The sequence below is a fragment of the Scomber japonicus genome, chromosome 2, assembly GCF_027409825.1.
Source record: "Scomber japonicus isolate fScoJap1 chromosome 2, fScoJap1.pri, whole genome shotgun sequence".
NCBI lineage: Eukaryota > Metazoa > Chordata > Actinopteri > Scombriformes > Scombridae > Scomber > Scomber japonicus.
Genome location: NC_070579.1, coordinates 2,486,919 through 2,506,542, shown reverse-complemented (window position 1 = coordinate 2,506,542; position 19,624 = coordinate 2,486,919). Strand labels below are relative to the sequence as shown.

Genomic DNA, 19,624 nt, shown 5'->3' with positions numbered 1-19,624 from the left:
ACTCACAGAGAGACAACAGCTGTCTTTTTCCTGACCGATGTCTTCTTGGTTGTAGATTCTTCTGCAGACTGAGAGAACTGAATCTGTGGAGTCTTTATGAGCCAGTCAGCAGAGCTGAGACACGAAGAGAGATGAACGTCTCAAACAGGAACTAAAACTACACATTTCCTCATGTGAGAGAAAAAGAGCATGATAGGTTAAAAGTATTCCAGTATGTTGTGTCTCTACACAACTCGTGACACATTCAATTTACATTCAATTCACATGGACTATAAACCACCCGGCAAACATGCCCATGTGGGTCCCATAGTCATCGTGCCCTCTTGGACTTTGGACTGTGGGCAACCAACAGAAAACCCACATGGACCCAATCAGTGATGAATAATTCCTACTTGATTATTGTCATGGTCATTTTTTCATTTCAGTCTGGATTTCCCCCTCTGGTCTAAAGAATACAAGAGGTCTGCACATTCTGTGTCTAGAAATACCAGTTTGTGTCTGTTTGCATCATATTGTAATTTTTTAAAATTTTGAACCCTGGTGCCCTGAGATAACTTCTGTTGTGGTTTGAGGCCATATAAATAAAACTGAACTGAAATAAATTTAAGCTACACACATTTAACAAAAGGTTTAGAGCTCTGCTTCACATACTCTTTGTTTCTGGCCAAGTTTCCGTGACCTCAGTCAACATACGATCTGAGTTCAACTGCTGTGTCTTTGCCTGTTGCCCAATAAAGCAACATGTGGTCTCAGACACCATCTTGAACATGAGTCCATCAGCCATTTTAAATCTTTTGAGTTTTGCCTGTTTTCACATGAACATACACAGACACACACACACAGACACACACACACACACACACACACACACACAGAGTGTCTATTTAATGTTGTACAGGAGTGAATATTGCCAAACTCTCCTTTACACATAACTACAAAATCCTTCAATCTGTACGAACTATTGATATGGTCGGGTAACGGGGGCAGCAGCCTAAGCAGCCACTTGGTTCGGCTCAGCTGCCTCTTCACCACGACGGATCTGTGCAGAGTCTGCATTACTGCAGACGCTGCACCGATCCGCTTGTCGATCTGACGCTCCATCCTTCCCTCACTCGTGAACAAGACCCCGAGGTACTTGAACCCCTCCACTTCGGGCAGGATCTCATCCCCGACCCGGAGAGTGCACTCCACCCTTTTCCGGCTAAGGACCATTCTCATCCCGGCTGCTTCACACTCTGCAGCGAACCAGTCCAGTGAGAGTTGGAGGTCACGGTCTGATGAAGCCAACAGGACCACTTTATCCGCAAAAAGCAGTGACCCAATCCTGAGGTCACCAGTGACAAAGGGCAGCCCTGGCGGAGTCCAACCCTCACTGGAAACGAGTCCGACTTATTACCGGCAATGCGGACCAAGCTCTGACACCGGTCATACAGGGAACAGACGGCCCATATCAGGGGGTCCGATACCCCATACTCCCGGAGATCCCCCCACAGGACTCCCCGAGGGACACGGTCGAATGCCTTCTCCAAATCCACAAAACACATGTGGTAAACACCCTGATCACATCCCGTCTGGACTACTGTAACTCTCTCCTCTTTGGTCTTCCGTGGAAATCTCTCCACAAACTCCAACTGGTACAGAACGCAGCCGCTCATATCATAACCAGAACACATCACTCCTGCCCTGCAGCAACTTCACTGGCTCCCTATCAAATCCCGCATTGACTTTAAGATTCTACTCCTCACATTCAAGAACCTTCACAATCTGGCACCATCATATCTCTCTGAACTTATTCACATCTACACACCTTCTCGAACTCTCCGATCCTCCTCTGCCAACCAGCTCTTCGCCCCATCTGCCAACTTAACCACCATGGGGTCAAGAGCTTTCATCCGATCTGCCCCCCGCCTATGGAACTCTCTCCCACCAGACATTCGCACTTCAGACTCCGTCTCCACCTTTAAATCCCGCCTAAAAACGCACCTATTCAGAGTGGCCTACTCTGTCATGTACAAGCTCCTCAATCAAGGGACACGTCTTCACTAACAGAGAAACAGGGCATGGGTTGAGGTCGTTATATAGACTGGACTTTAATCAATTAACAGAAAAAGGGAAAAGCCGAGACATGCATCCACTAAACACGTCTTAGTTGACTTTTTATACATTATTTTAAATGTACTAATCAATAACCAATACCTTTTTAAAACAGCGCTTCGTACCAGGAAAATAGCTTTTAAAGACATGTGGATTTAAATCTTAAATATCTTGTCCAAAGATTTTTGCATACATACACACGTTAAGTTGACTATGTCTGCTTTATGGAACCGAATCTGCTGGAAAATGAGCCAGACTAACAAAATAAGCCTGGCTTATTGGGTAATCGTGCTTTATGGAACAGGTAAGCCACACACAGAGATCACAATAAGACGGTTCATTCACATCACAATCACAAACAATCTGAAGAATAGCAGCTAATTAAACTTTAAAGTCACTCAGAGGAACAAATGGCTCTGACTTTAAGCTGTTTAACTGTGTTGCAGTTCAACCCAGTTCTGAGGTGATACTGGAAACCAGTCACAGTTGGTTTGTATATTAGCTTTTGAGGAGAGACGTAAGTTTTGTGTTAATGCTGGTTGTTGAAACACAGTAAATATAATCAGCTGTACTCACCAGTGTTTGAGTCGGTCGTTGAGAATAAAGAGAAAAGAGTTGCGTCGACAGCAGCTCTTCGTGTTTCTGAGTATATTTGTGGGTTTTCTCTTTTGCTGCTTGGTTATGAGGTTTTTACTTCCTCTTATCAACTTCCTCTTATCACTCCTTATTTTAATGTGAAGTGCTGATCTTTCCTCATTTCTTCATTATGTGCACGTTAAAGCACTTTCAATGAGCTGACGGTAAATTCTGCTTTAAATTTTGGTCAAATCTAATTACATTGAATCTGATGCAATCTAATCTGACATACTCTGAATTAGATTGGATCAAATGTATTATTGTTATGTTAGATCTCAGCATTATAATTATCATTATAAATGACCACCTGAACATACAGTACCTAAGCAACCACTTAATAATCATCCTGATCGCTGTTGGCTTTTAACAGTTTCAGATTAAGTAACTCAGATTGAGGACTTTTCAGAAGAGCAGAAATGTTAAAGATAATAACAGTGAGTCCAGAATAAGAGTAATGCAATCCAGCGTAATGTAATACAGGAGACATATGCTCCACAAGGCCTATGCTCATCTGGATGTGCCAGGAGGTTATGTAAGGATTATTCTCTTTGACTTTTCAAGTGCATTTAACACCATCCAACCTTCTTTATTGTGAGACTAGCTTGAGGTGATGGGGCTGGATCCTAATATCACTGACTATTTGACTGGACGACCACAGTTTGTTCAGCTGGGGGGGGGGGGGGGGGGGGTGTCTCCAGGATGGTGATGAGCAGCACTGGGGCTCCTCAGGACTGGAAGCTGTAAATTTCACATGGGATCTGCAGGGAACTCCAAACCCCCCCACGTCTGGGAAATCATCACTATTACCCTCAAACTGCCACATCACTCTGCCTAGACATTCTCCATACGTCATCATAGAACAGGATAATGTCACTTTATCATCACAATTTTGTGAGAAAAAGACAACAAGAGTAAAAGACAGTTGGAGCTGAAAACTTAAAGAAATGAATACTCACTGGTAACAACAGACGGATAAACCACAGAGTCTGGACCTTGTTGTTGTCCTGATGTGTCGAACTGTTTGCAGACGTAACGACCAACATCGTTAAATGTGACATTCGTTATAACCAGAGAGCAGTCCGCTGTAACACTCAGTCTGTGTGATTTATCGTTGACATTGTTATTAATATTTCCAAGGGTAATCAGCTCTACTTCTGGTGACCCTTGTCCTTGACTGTACATCCAGGTAGTTCTGTCACATTTGTCCTGACCCTCTATCACATTTTTACAAGGCAAAGTGACGTCATCTCCATCTCTGACAGTGATGTAGTCATCTTGTCCTGTTACTGCTGCTGAGAAGACGACAGAGAGAAACATGAAAAATCAGCTTTAATGAGGAAATAACTGTAAATATGTATTATTTGTATCCTTACTTCTAAACTGAAGACGCACAATCAGAAATAAAGATATTTTAATCCATTTGAATTCAACCATTGTGTTGCTGTGAACGGTTGACGTGTCTGTTTGAGTACTTCTTTAACAGAGATACATCATCATGGTAAAATGTGAGAACGATAAGAGAGACGAAGGGTCAACAGCTGAAACTGTTGGGGATGTCGCAACAAGCCTTTTTAAGGAGTTGTATTTACCATATCGATATCCCCAAAGGATATGTAAAGTCTGTGGGCCGAGCAGGAAACTCATGGATCCAGCTCTTATAAAACATCTATAGATTTATTGTGTTTAGATTGAATACATAGTGGAGAACAGAAAGTCTACATTTACACCTGAAAAAGGAGACAAAGAAAACTGTTATGACTGTGGCCATTTGTTTCTGTCTGCTGTGTGTGCCTTTGTTTAGATTTTTTTAATTTTTAATTTTTATATGCAGATAGGTGTGCACCATGATGCAGCGATGATTGGTGGAAGGGGTTCATGCCTGTCTGGTGGCAGCAGGCTTTTCCTCGTCGTCCTCCTCCTCTCCCAACCAGCCACACTTCTGTTCTGTCCAAACCTTGTTTTGAGTAGAGATAGTTTTGATGGTTAAGGGTGAACTCACTGCCAGTTTATGTAACAGATGGAATATCATGTTTGTAATTTTTGTTTCTTATGTTATGTATTTTGTTGTAATATGCAGTAATTTCACCGAAATCCCCCATTCTTGTGTTGTTGGTATTGGGAGTACTGTATTAGGTTGTATTCTAGCGCCCTCTGCTGGCCATTAGCAGACACTGCTTCATTTCCCGTTTCTCGTCAGTCTGCATTTATCCTGACTGAGAGTTACGTATTCAAGGCAGCGCGATCAGAAAGTGTGAATTTGAAGTTTGAATGGTGTTTAAGTGCATACAGCAGTGTATTCATGCTTAATATTGTTATTATAGATGAGTTGTGTGATTCTCTGTGGTTCTTTTTACCTGTAGAGATGAGTTGTTAAGGCTTAAAAAACTAGCTTAAACACGTTTAGCCTGTAACGTTGTGTGGTTGGTTTTCATCATTTTGGCTGTACTTATGCCACAACTGTTTTTCTGCTTTCTGCTGGTTACAGTGGTTGTGTAATACTAAAAGCTGTCAGCAGAAGGCGCATAGCGGTTAGGAGGAACCTAAAACCCCACAGAGGCAGCATTGCAGAATAAATCCTGCAGCCAGGTGGAAAGGAAACTAATGTTTTCTGCCTCTGTGTTAATATGTACAGCGACCACCATAGCTTCAGCGGCAGCCGGGTTTCCAACCACTTGGACTAACACCCATCAAGTTAGGGGGCAATAAAACTCACATCAACTCCTCCTCAACTCCTTCTCCTGCTAATCAGCCTCCTCATCAGTTAACTCTGTTCACCTGGACTCTCAGCTGCAGCTTCTCCGTATCAATCAGTCCTGTTGTCTCAATCTTTGCTTCATACCAGACCATCCAGCAATAATTCATGGACTGATTCATATCAACATGTATAATTGTGAGATACCTACGTTTCTTTTGACTTATTGTTTTCTATTGATCTGTTTCAATTCTGAGATCACCAGAATCTGGTCTTCCTCTCATCATCCAGATCTCAGCTCTGCCTTTATTCATCACCACCACCAGTATCTAGACTCTAACAGGGGATAGCCTATACCATTATAAATATGATGACATCATGATGGGGTCTAATCACCACAGACGTTACCACATTTCTTCATTATATGCATGTTCAATAAAATAAATGTCACTTTAAAAAATGAATTCCCTCCTGATTGAACTCCTGTTATTTCCTTTTTCTACAGTGTTGTTTTATTTCAGCTCTGAAAGAATCAGTCAGTCCAAAGTTCAGCTCACTGTAATATTTTAACCTGTTCATGTATTTCTAATTTTATTTCCTCCTTTCTTTTAACTGTTGCTGAATCAGGCGATCTGTAATGAGCTGACAGCCAGTTCTGCTATCAATATATTGTAGTAAAATATCTAAGTGTATTTTTGCAAAACTGTAAGACTTTCATTAATCTGGGGTTCTGAGGGCTGAGAGATGTTTAGCAAGTTGCTGTTTCACCAGTAGATGGAACATATAATAATGAGGAAGTTATTTATAAGATGAGGAAGTTGAGAAGTGTGTGCAGTCTGTCCCTGCCTTTATCAAACTGTCCTCTCTCTGATGTGTGCTGTTATGCTGCCCTCTGCTGGACACAGGAGGGAAACACAGACAACTTGTACAAACCTCAGTGACTTTGAGAGGAAGACTCTGATAGCAAAATAAAACACTTCCACACACAGTTTCTTCTTCTGCACAGGATTTAACTGCAGTGATACTGTATAGCAGAGTAGTTTCATTCACCACAAAATGTCTTTTCATTCACTTTACAGCATCTGTTTTAGTCTCTGACATACATCCACATTTTATGTATTTTAGGAAGAAAGTTGAGGACTAAATGATGGACTAAGTCACATGTTTAAAACAACATATCATGAACTTTTATTTGGTAATTATTCAAACACAGATCAGCCATCCAAAGTTCTTTACATGAAACATCAACAATAAAATAATTAGAGAATAAAATAATCAAAGATAAAACAGTCGAAACATTGAAAGAATAAAATCAATGCAGATTTAAAAACAAGTTGATCAATTCTAATTTAATACACTTATATTTTTGAATAAGCAACAGCAGTCAAAGGATTTTCTCAAATATTCAATAAATTTAAAATATTTAGCAAATTGAAAAAGAGTAATATGAAATCAGGCTGTAACTGAATATTATTTTTCTGTTCATTTAAAATCTTGAAGCTAAAACACACACAATAAAATATTCAAGCTCACTATATTGAATTTTATGACTGCATCAATACATATAATGAAAAACTATAGATATAGATATATTGAACATCACCGTAGATATATTTCCCTAACATTCAGTCTTGATACAGACTTGGTATCTTTACAAACTTTGAGATGTTCACTAGATTTTAAAGCTCTGTTGGTTTGAACAAAGTTTCTCTTCACACGTTTCTCATGATGGATCCATCAACTATGAAGAGGTTAATGAATAAATAGTAGAAGGACACTGAAGCAGTAAAAAGACAAGTTTGGTCTCTAATCCACTGACTGCTAGTATAGACTACTGTGCATATTTACACAGAGGATGTAAAACAATCATTAACACATGAAGTAAATTAATTGTTGGTGCTGCTCAATAAATTGCTGATCATAGAAAATAGATCAGGCAGATTGATTGACAGGACAGATGATCAGAGGGGCAGAGTTTTTACCAACATAATTAAGACTAGGACTGAAGCATGGGTAGAGTTTCTCAGTGAAGGAGCAACCAGTAAAGGAGTAGATAAGAGCTGCAGCATCTACGTCATAAAAGGAGACCAGACCCTTCTCATAATCCACAAACACCCCCACCTTCTGAGGAGGAGACTTCAGAGAGAGACGGTCTGGAGGGTTATTACAACCTTTGTACTCATTTTCATTTCTCAAAACTATAGTCCAGAAACCATCCTGAGGTGTCAGTGTGGTGTCTCCCTTCCTATCGATCGACTCTCTGGCCACTCCTAAATCCCATTCAGTCTTCCCTTTAACCTGAACCTCAAAGTAAAATCTGCCTGAAGAGAAACTCTGCTTTCCTAACACATTTGCATAACGTGTAAATCTCTTTGGGTTGTCTGGGAGATTCTTCTTCACATCACCACAGTAAACTTGTTTCCCATCAGCAGATAGGATGAGATAAGGATTTGCTGTATCAGGATCCAGAGTCACATCCACTGCATACTGCTGGACCCTCTTCAGCTCAGCCTCAAACTTGTCCTTCATCTTTTTACTGAGTGTCTCCTCCAGCTGAGCCACAGTTGTTGTCTCATATGATGATGGATGGTGGACGCTGATCACAGTCCCGTCTTTGGATGCCAACACTACAGAAATATTGGAGAGCAATCATTTCCAAAACTTGAGATGAAACTTCTAAATATGTCACTTCCTGTCACAACAGGTAGACATTCACTTCAAATGACCATATTCTACTCACTGCCATCTCCTTTAGTTATATGTATATATTATTGAATTGAATTGAGCCTCACAGCGGATGAAGACGCGACACACCAGAATCACCAGAAACACCAGAATCCCCAGAAACACCAGACAGGCCTTCAGTTTGGTTCCAGCACAGACTCTTGGTTTGGCAGCTTGTTGCTCTGAGAATGTAAGTCAATGTAATTAATATACATTGTACCTAACTGAAAGAGAGCCCTGCAGCTGATTTCCTCTGTTTTCCCACAAAAAGACAGCAGGTGGTAGAAAGAAGAGAATAATAAGTTGGTCTGTAAGTATGATCCAGACTTTTTATTAAAACACTGGAGCTTGGTCATGTTGGTTTGTTTAGAATCGGCTCCAAAGATTAATAACAGTGATCATGTTTTCAGAGAGTAGTTCTGTGTAAGGCAGACACTACTGAGCATGTGCAGCTTTGAGCAGATTTACCTTCATGAACTTCAAGTAGAGGACGAGGAGGAGGAAGAGGAGGAGGAGGAGGAGGAGGAATCAGATGGGAGGAAGGTCCTCTGTTCTCTGAAGTGCCCAGATCATCACTGAAATTCACTGAGAGAGATATCAGTAATTAATAATTAATAAAATATTATAATATGCTGTTTATGAATGACAATAATATTACAGTGTTTGTGTCAATAAAACTGATTTAAACTGAGAATGACTGTATCAGAGTGGAAGTGAAGACTTTTCCACTCTTCCTGTGACTGACCTTCTAGTCCTGAGCTGATATATGATAAACTCTGCAGCAGATCATTCCTGTTGATCCTCTTTAAAAGCTTCTTCGTTGCCTCCACAGCTCCAGGAAGTTGGTAGGTCTGCACCATCAGATCCACGGTGTCTCGTCTCTCTGCATTCTGCAGCTGGGATGCTTTGATGGTTTGGTAGCCTGCCAGACTTTCATACTTTAGGAGACACTTGAAGTCCTCGAATTCCTCATCTCTCAAACCCTCCAGAGTTTTCAAGAGGTCTTCCTTTCTCACCATCTTTCCCTGTTAAAATTACAGAATATATTCAACATGAAAGATTTGCCATTCCCATAAACACCAGTCCACAGCCAGACTTTCACCTGTCGTTGTGTTTAAGTCTCTGATCCTTCCTGCTTCCCTTCCTCCACTTGGGGCAGAATCTCATCCTCGACCCAGAGAGTGCACTCCACCCTTTTCCGGTTGAGGACCATGGACATGGATTTGGAGGTGCTGATTCTCATCCCGGCCGCTTCGTACTCGTACCGGTCATACAGGGAACGGACAGCCTGTATCAGGGGTCCGTTACCCCGTACTCCCGGAGAACCCCCCACAGGACGGTGGAATGCCTTCTCCAAGTCCACAAAACACATGTGGACTGGTTGGGAAAACTCCCATACACCCTCAAGGATCCTGCAGAGGGTGTAGAGGTTATGTAAGGAGTCTTCTCTTTGATTTTCCAAGTGCATTTAACCTTCCTGTTCACTCTGTACACCGCTGACTTCACATACAGCACAGAGTCATGTCACCTCAGGACATACTCTGATGACATGGCCATTGTGGCGTGTGTATTTGTGTCTTGGCAAACCAAGCAATTGCCTTAGGCCCCGAGCTGGCCGGGGGCCGCCAGACAACGACTGGTTATGAATTGAATGCAACAACAAACTGTGCGTCACTGTTATCGGAATCCCCCCACAGTAGGGGCTGCTAGCTCGGCGGCTAGCTTGGAGGCTAACTCGGCGGCTAGCTCGGCGGCTAACTCGACGGCTAACTCAGCTAATTGGCTAACTGTAGACGGGATCATCTTTATGTTCCCCGGTCACATACAAAGCGGGTAACATAGGACCTGGGGGAACATAGGGATGATCCCTGTTTTGATCCCCTCCAAGTCCATTTTGCTTGGGGCCCCCAAATTCCTTGAAGAGACTTTGCAGAAGCCTTCACTGTCTGGAGCAATGTCAACTGCCATCTGCTGAACACTGCCAAAACAAAGGAGATGGTGGTAGAACTAAGCCCCCCTTTAGCCTGTCATCATCCAGGGAGAGGTCATTGACACGGTACAAAGCTATAAGTATCTAGGAGTAAACCTGTATAACAAGCTGGACTGGTCCACTAACATGGATGCAGTGTACCACAAGGGGCAGAGCAGCTTCTTCTTCCTCTGCAGACCAAGGTCATTTGATGTATGTAATGAAATGCTGCATGTTTTATCAGTCAGTGGTGGCCAGTGTACTTGTTAAATCACCAGTCTCTATTCTACCTACAACCAGCATAAACTGTCAATCATGGTGAGACCACTCCCATAAGTTATATAACTCCTCCCTGCAGCAAAGGTCCCATAACCATTCAGCTACCAAGGCGGTCCAGTAAGACGCACTTCTGAACCTGTGAACATATGTTTATGTGGTATGGCTTCGATATGCAACTGGTATGTTCCGATAGCTAGGTGCATGCATGCTGCATGTGGGGTCTGTGTGAGGACGTGTATGACCAGCGCTTCCTGTGGTTAGAGGCTTGCCGAAAGCATCACCCCACAGAAGATACTTCCTGTTGTAGAATTGCTTCTTTAAACTTAGTCTGTAGAGCAAAAGTTAAAATAGACTTTAATTCTCACTGCCCATTGCATTGCTTGATAAATGGTGAAAGTTGGATTTTGAGCGAAACCTCCATGTCTGGTGATAGAAGTGGATAAGGGAGGACTTGCCTAAGAATGCCAGACTCTGTCAGTAGGCCGGTGGACATGTAGGGCAGCGTCTCCACATACATTGTTAGATGCATAACTTTTACAGCTATAACAGTTGCCCTTCACTTTGAGCATTTATTGACACCTCTTCTATTTTAGCCTCTCTTCGTAGTTTCCCACACGTCATGCTCTACTTTTCTTTGTGGTTTTCACACTTAGTTGAGCAGCAGCTTGACCACAGCACTGAGACTGCTCTTGTTAAGGACTTCAGGTTAATGGCAGTATTTCCATGTTAGTATTACTGGATCTCAGTGCTGCATCTGACACGGTTGACCAGAACATATTACATTGCCTAGGTTCATCCCCAAATCTAGTCAGATGGGACTAGAGCTGTGACTGCCTGGTTCACTGAGGGCTTCAGGCCTGCAACCCCTTTTTCCCTCCACACCATACCAGAGAGAAACAAAGGAGAACTCATGTGAGTTCTTCATGGACTTTTTACCTTTCATGATTATTTTCTTGATGTGTCGAGTATTGACCATTAACTGATTGTTTTCTTATTTATTGTACCAGATACCTGAGTTAATTTATGTAAGGAGAAATAGTAACGTTCCAGATTGTGGATGCATTATCTAATGTAAATTAAATAATATCCTAATTTGTTACTATTCTTTGTCTAATATACAGAGTTGTAACCCTTATTTATTTTATTTTAATGTCTTTGTATAGAAAAGTGTTCCAGGATCCTGTATCTAAATGTGGTTATATAGCTCTGTTAACCATTTAATGGTCTGTTTAAGTTACTCATTTGTTATGAATCATTTAAGCGTAAAGCATGTAGTCATTTACATTTGGTTAGTCTATTTTGAAACATGAAACATCAATGTATATAGATTTATTTTAGTAGATGGGAAAGAGGTAGAAAGGAAACAGAGAAAGAGAGAGATGAATGACCTGCAGCAAAGGTCCCATAACCATTCAGCTACCAAGGCGCTCCGGTAAGACGCACTTCTGAACCTGTTAACATATCCTCATGTGGTATGGCTTCGATATGTATTTATGCAACTGGTATGTTCCAATAGCTATGCACATGCATGCTGCACGTGGGGTCTGTAGTAGGACGTGTATAAACAGCGCTTCCTGTGGTTAGAGGCTTGCTGAAAGCATCTCCCCGCGGAAGATACTTCCTGTTGCAGAATTGCTTCTTTAAACTTTGTCTGTAGAGCAAAAGGTAAAAAAGACTCATTGCACATTGCTTTGCTTTATTAATGGTGAAAGTTGGATTGTGAGTGAAACCTTCATGTCTGGTGATAGAAGTGGATAAGGGAGGACTTGCCTAAGAGTCCCAGACTCTGTCAGTAGGCCAGTGGACATGTAGGGCAGCGTCTCCACATTGCCTAGGTTCATCCCCAAATCTAGTCAGATGGGACTAGGGCTGTGGCTGCCTGGTTCAATGTCAGCCAGTTATCAAATTTAGACTTGAGATATCGATATAGACATAGAACACCCCTTCAAAGGTGGAGGTGGGGATGTCGGGATGACCAGTTCCTCTCCTGGACCTACTGTTTTCAATGTTAACCACTGAGCCAGCAGCCGAGTCAGCTGCCAAGCTAGCAGCCGAGTTAGCTGCCGAGCTAGCAGCTGAGTTAGCAGCAGAAAGCTCTCAGACGCGTCCATGTTTCTGGTAGAGGTGGTGACTTTGATTGACAGGTGACACTTGATAGGGGGCGGGGCTTCAGCGCTGATTCAGGCAGATTTTTACACAACTTTGAAGCCTAATTATTATTATTCTATTTTTATTATTCTATTTGTCAAACACTTGGTTTGATATCATTCACTCAAATAGTTGAAGCACCTAATAGGTTTATACATTTAATGTCAAATGAATGCTGAATATTAAACTAACTTAATATCGCTTGAAAGTCATTCTGTACCTTTCGTATAGGACATCAAAAGGATTGCATCTCCCTAAAAGCCCTTGCTCTCCTAAACGCTCCTCTCACGATCCGTGCACCAATGTCGGCAGGATCTTCTTATAATCTGAAGAACATCCAGAACATAACCTGCTCCGGAGCAGGTTAGCCATCCAGCTTAAGTTACCATGGTGATTTACCCCGGTAAGAAGTGAACCAGTGTCGTAGGACGGAAAACCCAGGGTTAACCCTGAAGTTACCTCGATAAGAGAAAATCCAGCTTCGTAGTACAGGCCTCTGCTCTGTGATCTGTGTCATGGTTAGCAGCTCTGAACTCAACTAAAGGTTTTTAATAACTGTGACTTAGATAACAAGGCTTCATAGACGACCTCTGACCTTCTCATGTAACCGTAGCCGTCTGCTAAGTTTTGTGTTAATGCTGGTTGTTGGAACACAGTAAATATTATCAGTTTTACTCACCAGTGTTTGAGTCAGTTGTTGAGAGAGAAGTGAAGAACTCAGATTGTTTCTTCAGACAGATGAGAGTTGTCGACAGCAGCTCCTCGTGTTTCTGACAAATTAAGTTTTATTTGAGGAATTGAAACATTTCTCTTTTTTAGTGATGCTCCACCTCTTACTGCAGCCTGTTTATTTCCTGTTGTCTGTCACTTAAGTGTGAAGTGTGAATCATCCTCTCATCTCAGCCCTGTCTTAATTCTAACCCTAACCCTTACTGCAGCCTGTTCATTTCCTGTTGTCTGTCACTTCAGTGTGAAGTGTGAATCATCCTCTCATCTCAGCCCTGTCTTAATTCTAACCCTAACCCTTACTGCAGCCTGTTCATTTCCTGTTGTCTGTCACTTCAGTGTGAAGTGTGAATCATCCTCTCATCTCAGCCCTGTCTTAATTATAACCCTAATCCACCTCCAGTATCTAGACTCCAACAGGGGATACTCCTTTATAAATAAGATGACATCACAATGGGACAATAAAATAACTGTAACTAAAAATGATTTCTGTCCTGATTGAACTTCTGTTATCTTCATTTATCTGTTGGTTTATTGTAGCTCACAGAACAGTTTTCAAAATCAGATATCAGGTCTTCTGCCGCTCTGAAATAACCAGTCCGTCCAAAGTTCAAACCTCAGTGACTTTAATGCACTTGTGCATGCACACATGCATGTGACATGAACACACAGATTGAAACACACACACACACACACACACACACACACACACACACACACACACACACACACACACACACACACACACACACACACACGTACTCATTAAGACTTCATGCATGCGTGCACATAGACACACACACCTATATACATTATACACAGTATTGCCATGAATTAGGGAACATACACATGTGCACATATACACTTATGCAACACATGTAAAATGATTTAAATGATGCAAGTGTTGTGTGATCATCTCACTATTTATTATGTGCTCAATTTAACAAATGTACTGTTGGTGATGGTATGAGGATATGATGTTATGACCAATTTTAAGCAGGAAATGTAACAAAGCCTCTGGTCCTCCTGTTGGTAAAATGTCCACAGAGGATCTCCGCCTAGCCCTCCGGATAAAGGAGGTGGAGACTCGAAATAAACAGCTTGAGGTGCAAGCAATGCATCTCTATGTGAGGGCTCTGTAGCTTGCCTCCACTCCACTGTCTCTTAACCAGAGCACACTCTCTGCCTCTGCTGGGTTTGACATCAGTAAACATATTGCATTAAAGCTGCAAGCAGCGTTGGGCCGGACCCCTGTGCTCATCAGGTTTCTGTTAGGGGCATTTAGATGCCCTCAGACCCGGCTTTTATCAGACACTGTGATAAGTAGATATACATTACACACACTCACACTCACACACATATACACACACACTCACAGACTCACAGACACACTCACACATACACACACACACACACACTCACACACACAGACACACTCACACATACACACACACACACACAGACACACTCACACATACACACTCACACACGCACACATACAGACACACTCACACATACACACTCACACATACACACACACATACACACACACACACACACACATACACACACTCTCACACACACACACTCTCACTCTCTCTCTCTCCCTGGTACTAATAGTATTGGCGGATGTAGTACTGATGTAATTCCACTAGATGGCAGTAGTGCAACAAGTAATCTCTCTCTCTCTCTCTCTCTCTCTCTCTCTCTCTCTCTCTCTTTCTCTTTCTTTCATTCATTCATATCATATATATATATATATATATATAGACTGAGCAGCTGAAATTAACTGCCAACGCTTTGATGAGTCAAACAGGAAAGGAAGTTATTTCCAGTGAAACCTGTAGATATGTTTGTAGGTCATGCTCTTGTTATTGGTGTTTGATCTAGACTTTGACAGCAATGTCAGTGAAATAGTTGACAGACTGCACAGATATCTGAAAACATAATACAGTTTTTTACAATTGCTGAAACACAAACTAGGCTGGTTTTTATCAAAATACTTAACACAATTCACAAAACCACACATCCAAACTGCAAAATACCTCATACAGTATATCCTGCAAAATGAAGCACTGCAACCAAAACTACATATAGCATGATCAAAATCAAACTATTGCACCAAATGGCACACACTTCATTCATATTACCAGATGTTTGTCTAACAGACTACACACTGTTGGGCATAATGAAAAACACTCTCATCTGTAGTGTGCTTTGCCATAATACTAAAATAGTTCAAATTGTAGAAAATTCTTCAGATTGTTCACATTGTGACGGCCTCATGGCCTCTGATTGGTTGTTTGGGAGGTAGCTCATCATGAGAGATGGGCAGCACCTGGATTGGTGTGAATGTTCCTTTATAAATAGAGCTCTGAGCATTCAGTCTAGTCTCTCCTGTTTTGAGTTGCTGGGTTTGTTTGAGCTTCGGTAATTTATATTCAGTCTGTCCCTGCCTTTATCAAACTGTCCTCTCTCTGATGTGTGCTGTTATGCTGCCCTCTGCTGGACACAGGAGGGAAACACAGACAACTTGTACAAACCTCAGTGACTTTGAGAGGAAGACTCTGATAGCAAAATAAAACACTTCCACACACAGTTTCTTCTTCTGCACAGGATTTAACTGCAGTGATACTGTATAGCAGAGTAGTTTCATTCACCACAAAATGTCTTTTTATTCACTTTACAGCATCTGTTTTAGTCTCTGACATACATCCACATTTTCTGTCTTTTAGGAAGAAATTTGAGGACTAAATGATGGACTAAGTCACATGTTTAAAATAATATATCATGAACTTGTTATGAGGCTTTTTAAACAATTTTATTTGGTAATTATTCAAACACAGATCAGCCATCCAAAGTTCTTTACATGAAACTATGAAGGTAAAAAAAATCAAAGATATGTAAAGATAAAACAGTAGAAACAGTGAAAGAATATAATCAATGAAGATTTAAAAACAAGTTGATCAATTCTAATTTAATACACTTATCATATTTTTGAATAAGCAACAGCAGTCAAAGGATTTTTACAAATATTCAATAAATTTAAAATATTCAGCAAATGAAAAAAGAGTAATATGAAATCAGGCTGTAACTGAATATTATTTTTCTGTTAATTTAAAACCTTGAAGCTAAAAGTCACATGATAAAATATTCAAGCTCACTATATTGAATTTTATGGCTGCATCAATACATCTAATGAAAAACGATAGATATAAATATATTGAACATCACTGTAGATATATTTCCCTAACATTCAGTCTTGATACAGACTTGGTATCTTTACAAACTTTGAGATGTTCACTAGATTTTAAAGCTCTGTTGGTTTGAACAAAGTTTCTCTTCAAATGTTTCTCATGATGGATCCATCAACTATGAAGAGATTAATGAATGAATAATGGGAGGATACTGAATCAGTAAAAAGACAAGTTGGGTCTCTAATCCACTGACTGCTAGTATAGACTACTGTGCATATTTACACAGAGGATGTAAAACAGTCATTAACACATGAAGTAAATTAATTGTTGGTGCTGCTTAATAAGTTGCTGATCATAGAAACTAGATCAGGCAGTTTGATTGACAGGACAGATGATCAGAGGGGCGGAGTTTTTACCACCATCATTATTAGAGGGACTGAAGTATGGGTAGAGTTTCTCAGTGAAGGAGCAGCCAGTAAAGGAGTAGATAAGAGCTGCAGCATCTACGTCATAAAAGGAGACCAGACCCTCCTCATAATCCACAAACACCCCCACCTTCTGAGGCTGAGACTTCAGTGAGAGACAGACTGAAGGGCCAGCAAGAGCTTTGTACTCATTTCCATTTCTCAACCATATAGTCCAGAAACCATCCTGAGGGCTCAGTGTGGTGTTTCCCTTCCTGTTGATCGACTCTCTAGCCACTCCTAAATCCCATTTAGTCTTCTCTTTAACCTGAACCTCAAAGTAAAATCTGCCTGAAGACAAACTCTGCTTTCCTAAGACAATTAAATAACGTGTAAATCTCTTTGGGTTGTCTGGGAGATTCTTCTTCACATCACCATAATTTACTTGTTTCCCATCAGCAGACAGGATGAGATTAGGATGTGCTGTATCAGGATCAAGAGTCACATTCACTGCATAATGCTTGACCCTCTTCAGCTCAGCCTCAATCAGCTTCTTCATCTTTGTGCTGAGCGTCTCCTCCAGCTGAGCCACAGTTGTTGTCTCATTATATGGTGATGGATGGTGGACGCTGATCACAGTCCCGTCTTTGGATGCCAACACTACAGAAATATTAGAGAGCAATCATTTCCAAAAACTTGAGATGAAACTGCTAAATATGTCACTTCCTGTCACAACAGGTAGACATTCACTTCAAATGACCATATTCTACTCACTGCCATCTCCTTTAGTTATATATGTATATATTAATGAATTGAATTGAGCCTCACAGGGGATGAAGACACGACACACCAGAATCACCAGAAACACCAAAATCCCCAGAAACACCAGACAGGCCTTCAGTTTGGTTCCAGCACAGACTCTTGGTTTGGCAGCTTGTTGCTCTGAGAATGTAAGTCAATGTAATTAATATACATTGTACCTAACTGAAAGAGAGCCCTGCAGCTGATTTCCTCTGTTTTCCCACAAAAAGACAGCAAGTGGTAGAAAGAAGAGAATAATAAGTTGGTCTGTAAGTATGATCCAGACTTTTTATTAAAACACTGGAGCTTGGTCATGTTGATTTGTTTAGAAATGGCTCCAAAGACTAATAACAGTGATCATGTTTTCAGAGAGTAGTTCTGTGTAAGGCAGACACTACTGAGCATGTGCAACTTTGAGCAGATTTACCTTCATGAACTTCAAGTAGAGGACGAGGAGGAGGAAGAGGAGGAGGAGTCTGACGGGAGGAAGGTCCTCTGTTCTTTGAAGCGCCCAAATCATCACTGAAATTCACTGAGAGAGATATCGGTAATTAATAATTAATAAAATAAAATATTATAATATGTTGTTCATGAATGACAATAATATTACAGCGTTCGTGTCAATAAAACTGATTTAAACTGAGAATGACTGTATCAGAGTGGAAGTGAAGACTTTTCCACTCTTCCTGTGACTGACCTTCTGGTCCTGAGCTGATGTCTGATAAACTCTGCAGCAGATCATTCCTGTTGATCGTCTTTAAAAGCTTCTTGGTCACCTCCACAGCTCCAGGAAGTTGGTAGGTCTTCACCATCAGATCCACAGTTTCTCGTCTCTCTGCGTTCTTCAGCTGGGATGCTTTGATGCTTTGGTGTCCTGCCAGACTTTCATACTTTAGGAGACACTTGAAGTCCTCAAATTCTTCATCTCTCAAACCCTCCAGAGTTTTCAAGAGGTCCCTCTTTCTCACCATCTTTCCCTGTTAAAATTACAGAATATTTTCAACATGAAAGATTTGCCACAAACACCAGTCCACAGCCAGACTTTCACCTGTCATTGTGTTTAAGTTAAATGTATCACATTTATTGCAGGCTAAATGTGCTCTAAAGTTTAATTACAGTGAGAATTGAAGGACAATAATAATGTTTATGACTGATTGAGCAGTAAAGGTTAGTGGTACAGGCCGACCAAAGTGGTCTAATCTTTAGTAGGAGGCAGACACAGAAGGCTGAATCAGTTGTCCAACGGCATTTTAATTCTTATAAATTATATAATGTAACAAAAAGTTGTACAAACAATAAGAACAAAACAAACTTATGAGTTAATTACAAAACAAACAATTAACTCATAAGCATAATGAAATAAAATTAAAATAATGTGTACACAGCTACACTCTAGCAGAACAACCCCCCTTAGCAGTCTCACAGCTCCTTATATAGAGCCCTCTATCAGCCTGCCCTCTGAATGAAAGTGGACTATACCACTCCTCAGGTAATTCCTGAGCCCCTCCTGAAACAGGTAAGTAACAACACGATTAGCAGTTAAACAACATTCACATGACATCACTTTTATACGGTAATGGAGGTACCATTACCTCTGCAACGAAACTTAAATCAAATTACAACAATCTTACTAATTAATACAACAATTCACCAACCACCCCTCCACATGGTTCTTCCCTAGTGACATTACTAATGATGTCACCAGTCTATAAATTCAGGAGACATAGGCCGCCTCCTCCCTTTGTTTCCTGAGCACATGTAAGTATGGTGAGTAACAAAGAAAGATGATACAAAACTTATGTCCTCAAACTAAACCAATAAACTCTAACTTCAATACAAGTGTGTTTTATTTTAACCAAAAGTCTGCTGAGATGTAACTTAACCAAATATACTGCAAAACACAAACAAACCCGGGATAGTAAGTATCTGCAGAGTATGATTACTGACTAACTTA

At 40.9% G+C, this 19,624-nt stretch overlaps 2 protein-coding genes across 2 annotated transcripts in view; both read right to left on the bottom strand.

Moving 5' to 3' along the window:
• The window catches only part of LOC128378512 (uncharacterized), a 64,258-nt gene extending 60,033 nt beyond the window's left edge, over positions 1-4,225 (bottom strand). Inside the window, exons 1-2 of the mRNA XM_053338065.1 lie at positions 4,104-4,225; positions 3,687-4,022 (exon numbers count right to left, since the gene is read on the bottom strand). Coding sequence (XP_053194040.1) covers positions 3,687-4,022; positions 4,104-4,164 — 397 coding nt within the window. The 5' untranslated portion in view covers positions 4,165-4,225. The remainder of the gene's footprint in view (positions 1-3,686; positions 4,023-4,103) is intronic.
• Positions 4,226-16,737: 12,512 nt separating this feature from the next.
• On the bottom strand, positions 16,738-18,641 carry LOC128378502 (zinc-binding protein A33-like). The gene is made up of 3 exons (XM_053338052.1): positions 18,368-18,641; positions 17,698-17,811; positions 16,738-17,529 (listed from the first exon to the last, which is right to left on the bottom strand). The coding sequence occupies exons 1-3, from the start codon at positions 18,639-18,641 to the stop codon at positions 16,832-16,834; spliced, it is 1,086 nt and encodes a 361-aa protein (XP_053194027.1). The 3' UTR covers positions 16,738-16,831.
• Positions 18,642-19,624: the final 983 nt, after the last annotated feature.

Coding starts and splice junctions, on each gene's coding strand:
- LOC128378502 (XM_053338052.1), bottom strand. CDS start 18,641: ATGGTGAGAAAGAGGGACCTCTTGAAAACTCTGGAGGGTTTGAGAGAT. Junction 17,812..18,367: donor CATCAGCTCAGGACCAGAAG/GTCAGTCACAGG, acceptor TTACATTCTCAG/AGCAACAAGCTGCCAAACCA. Junction 17,530..17,697: donor GTGTCGTGTCTTCATCCCCT/GTGAGGCTCAAT, acceptor ATATTTCTGTAG/TGTTGGCATCCAAAGACGGG.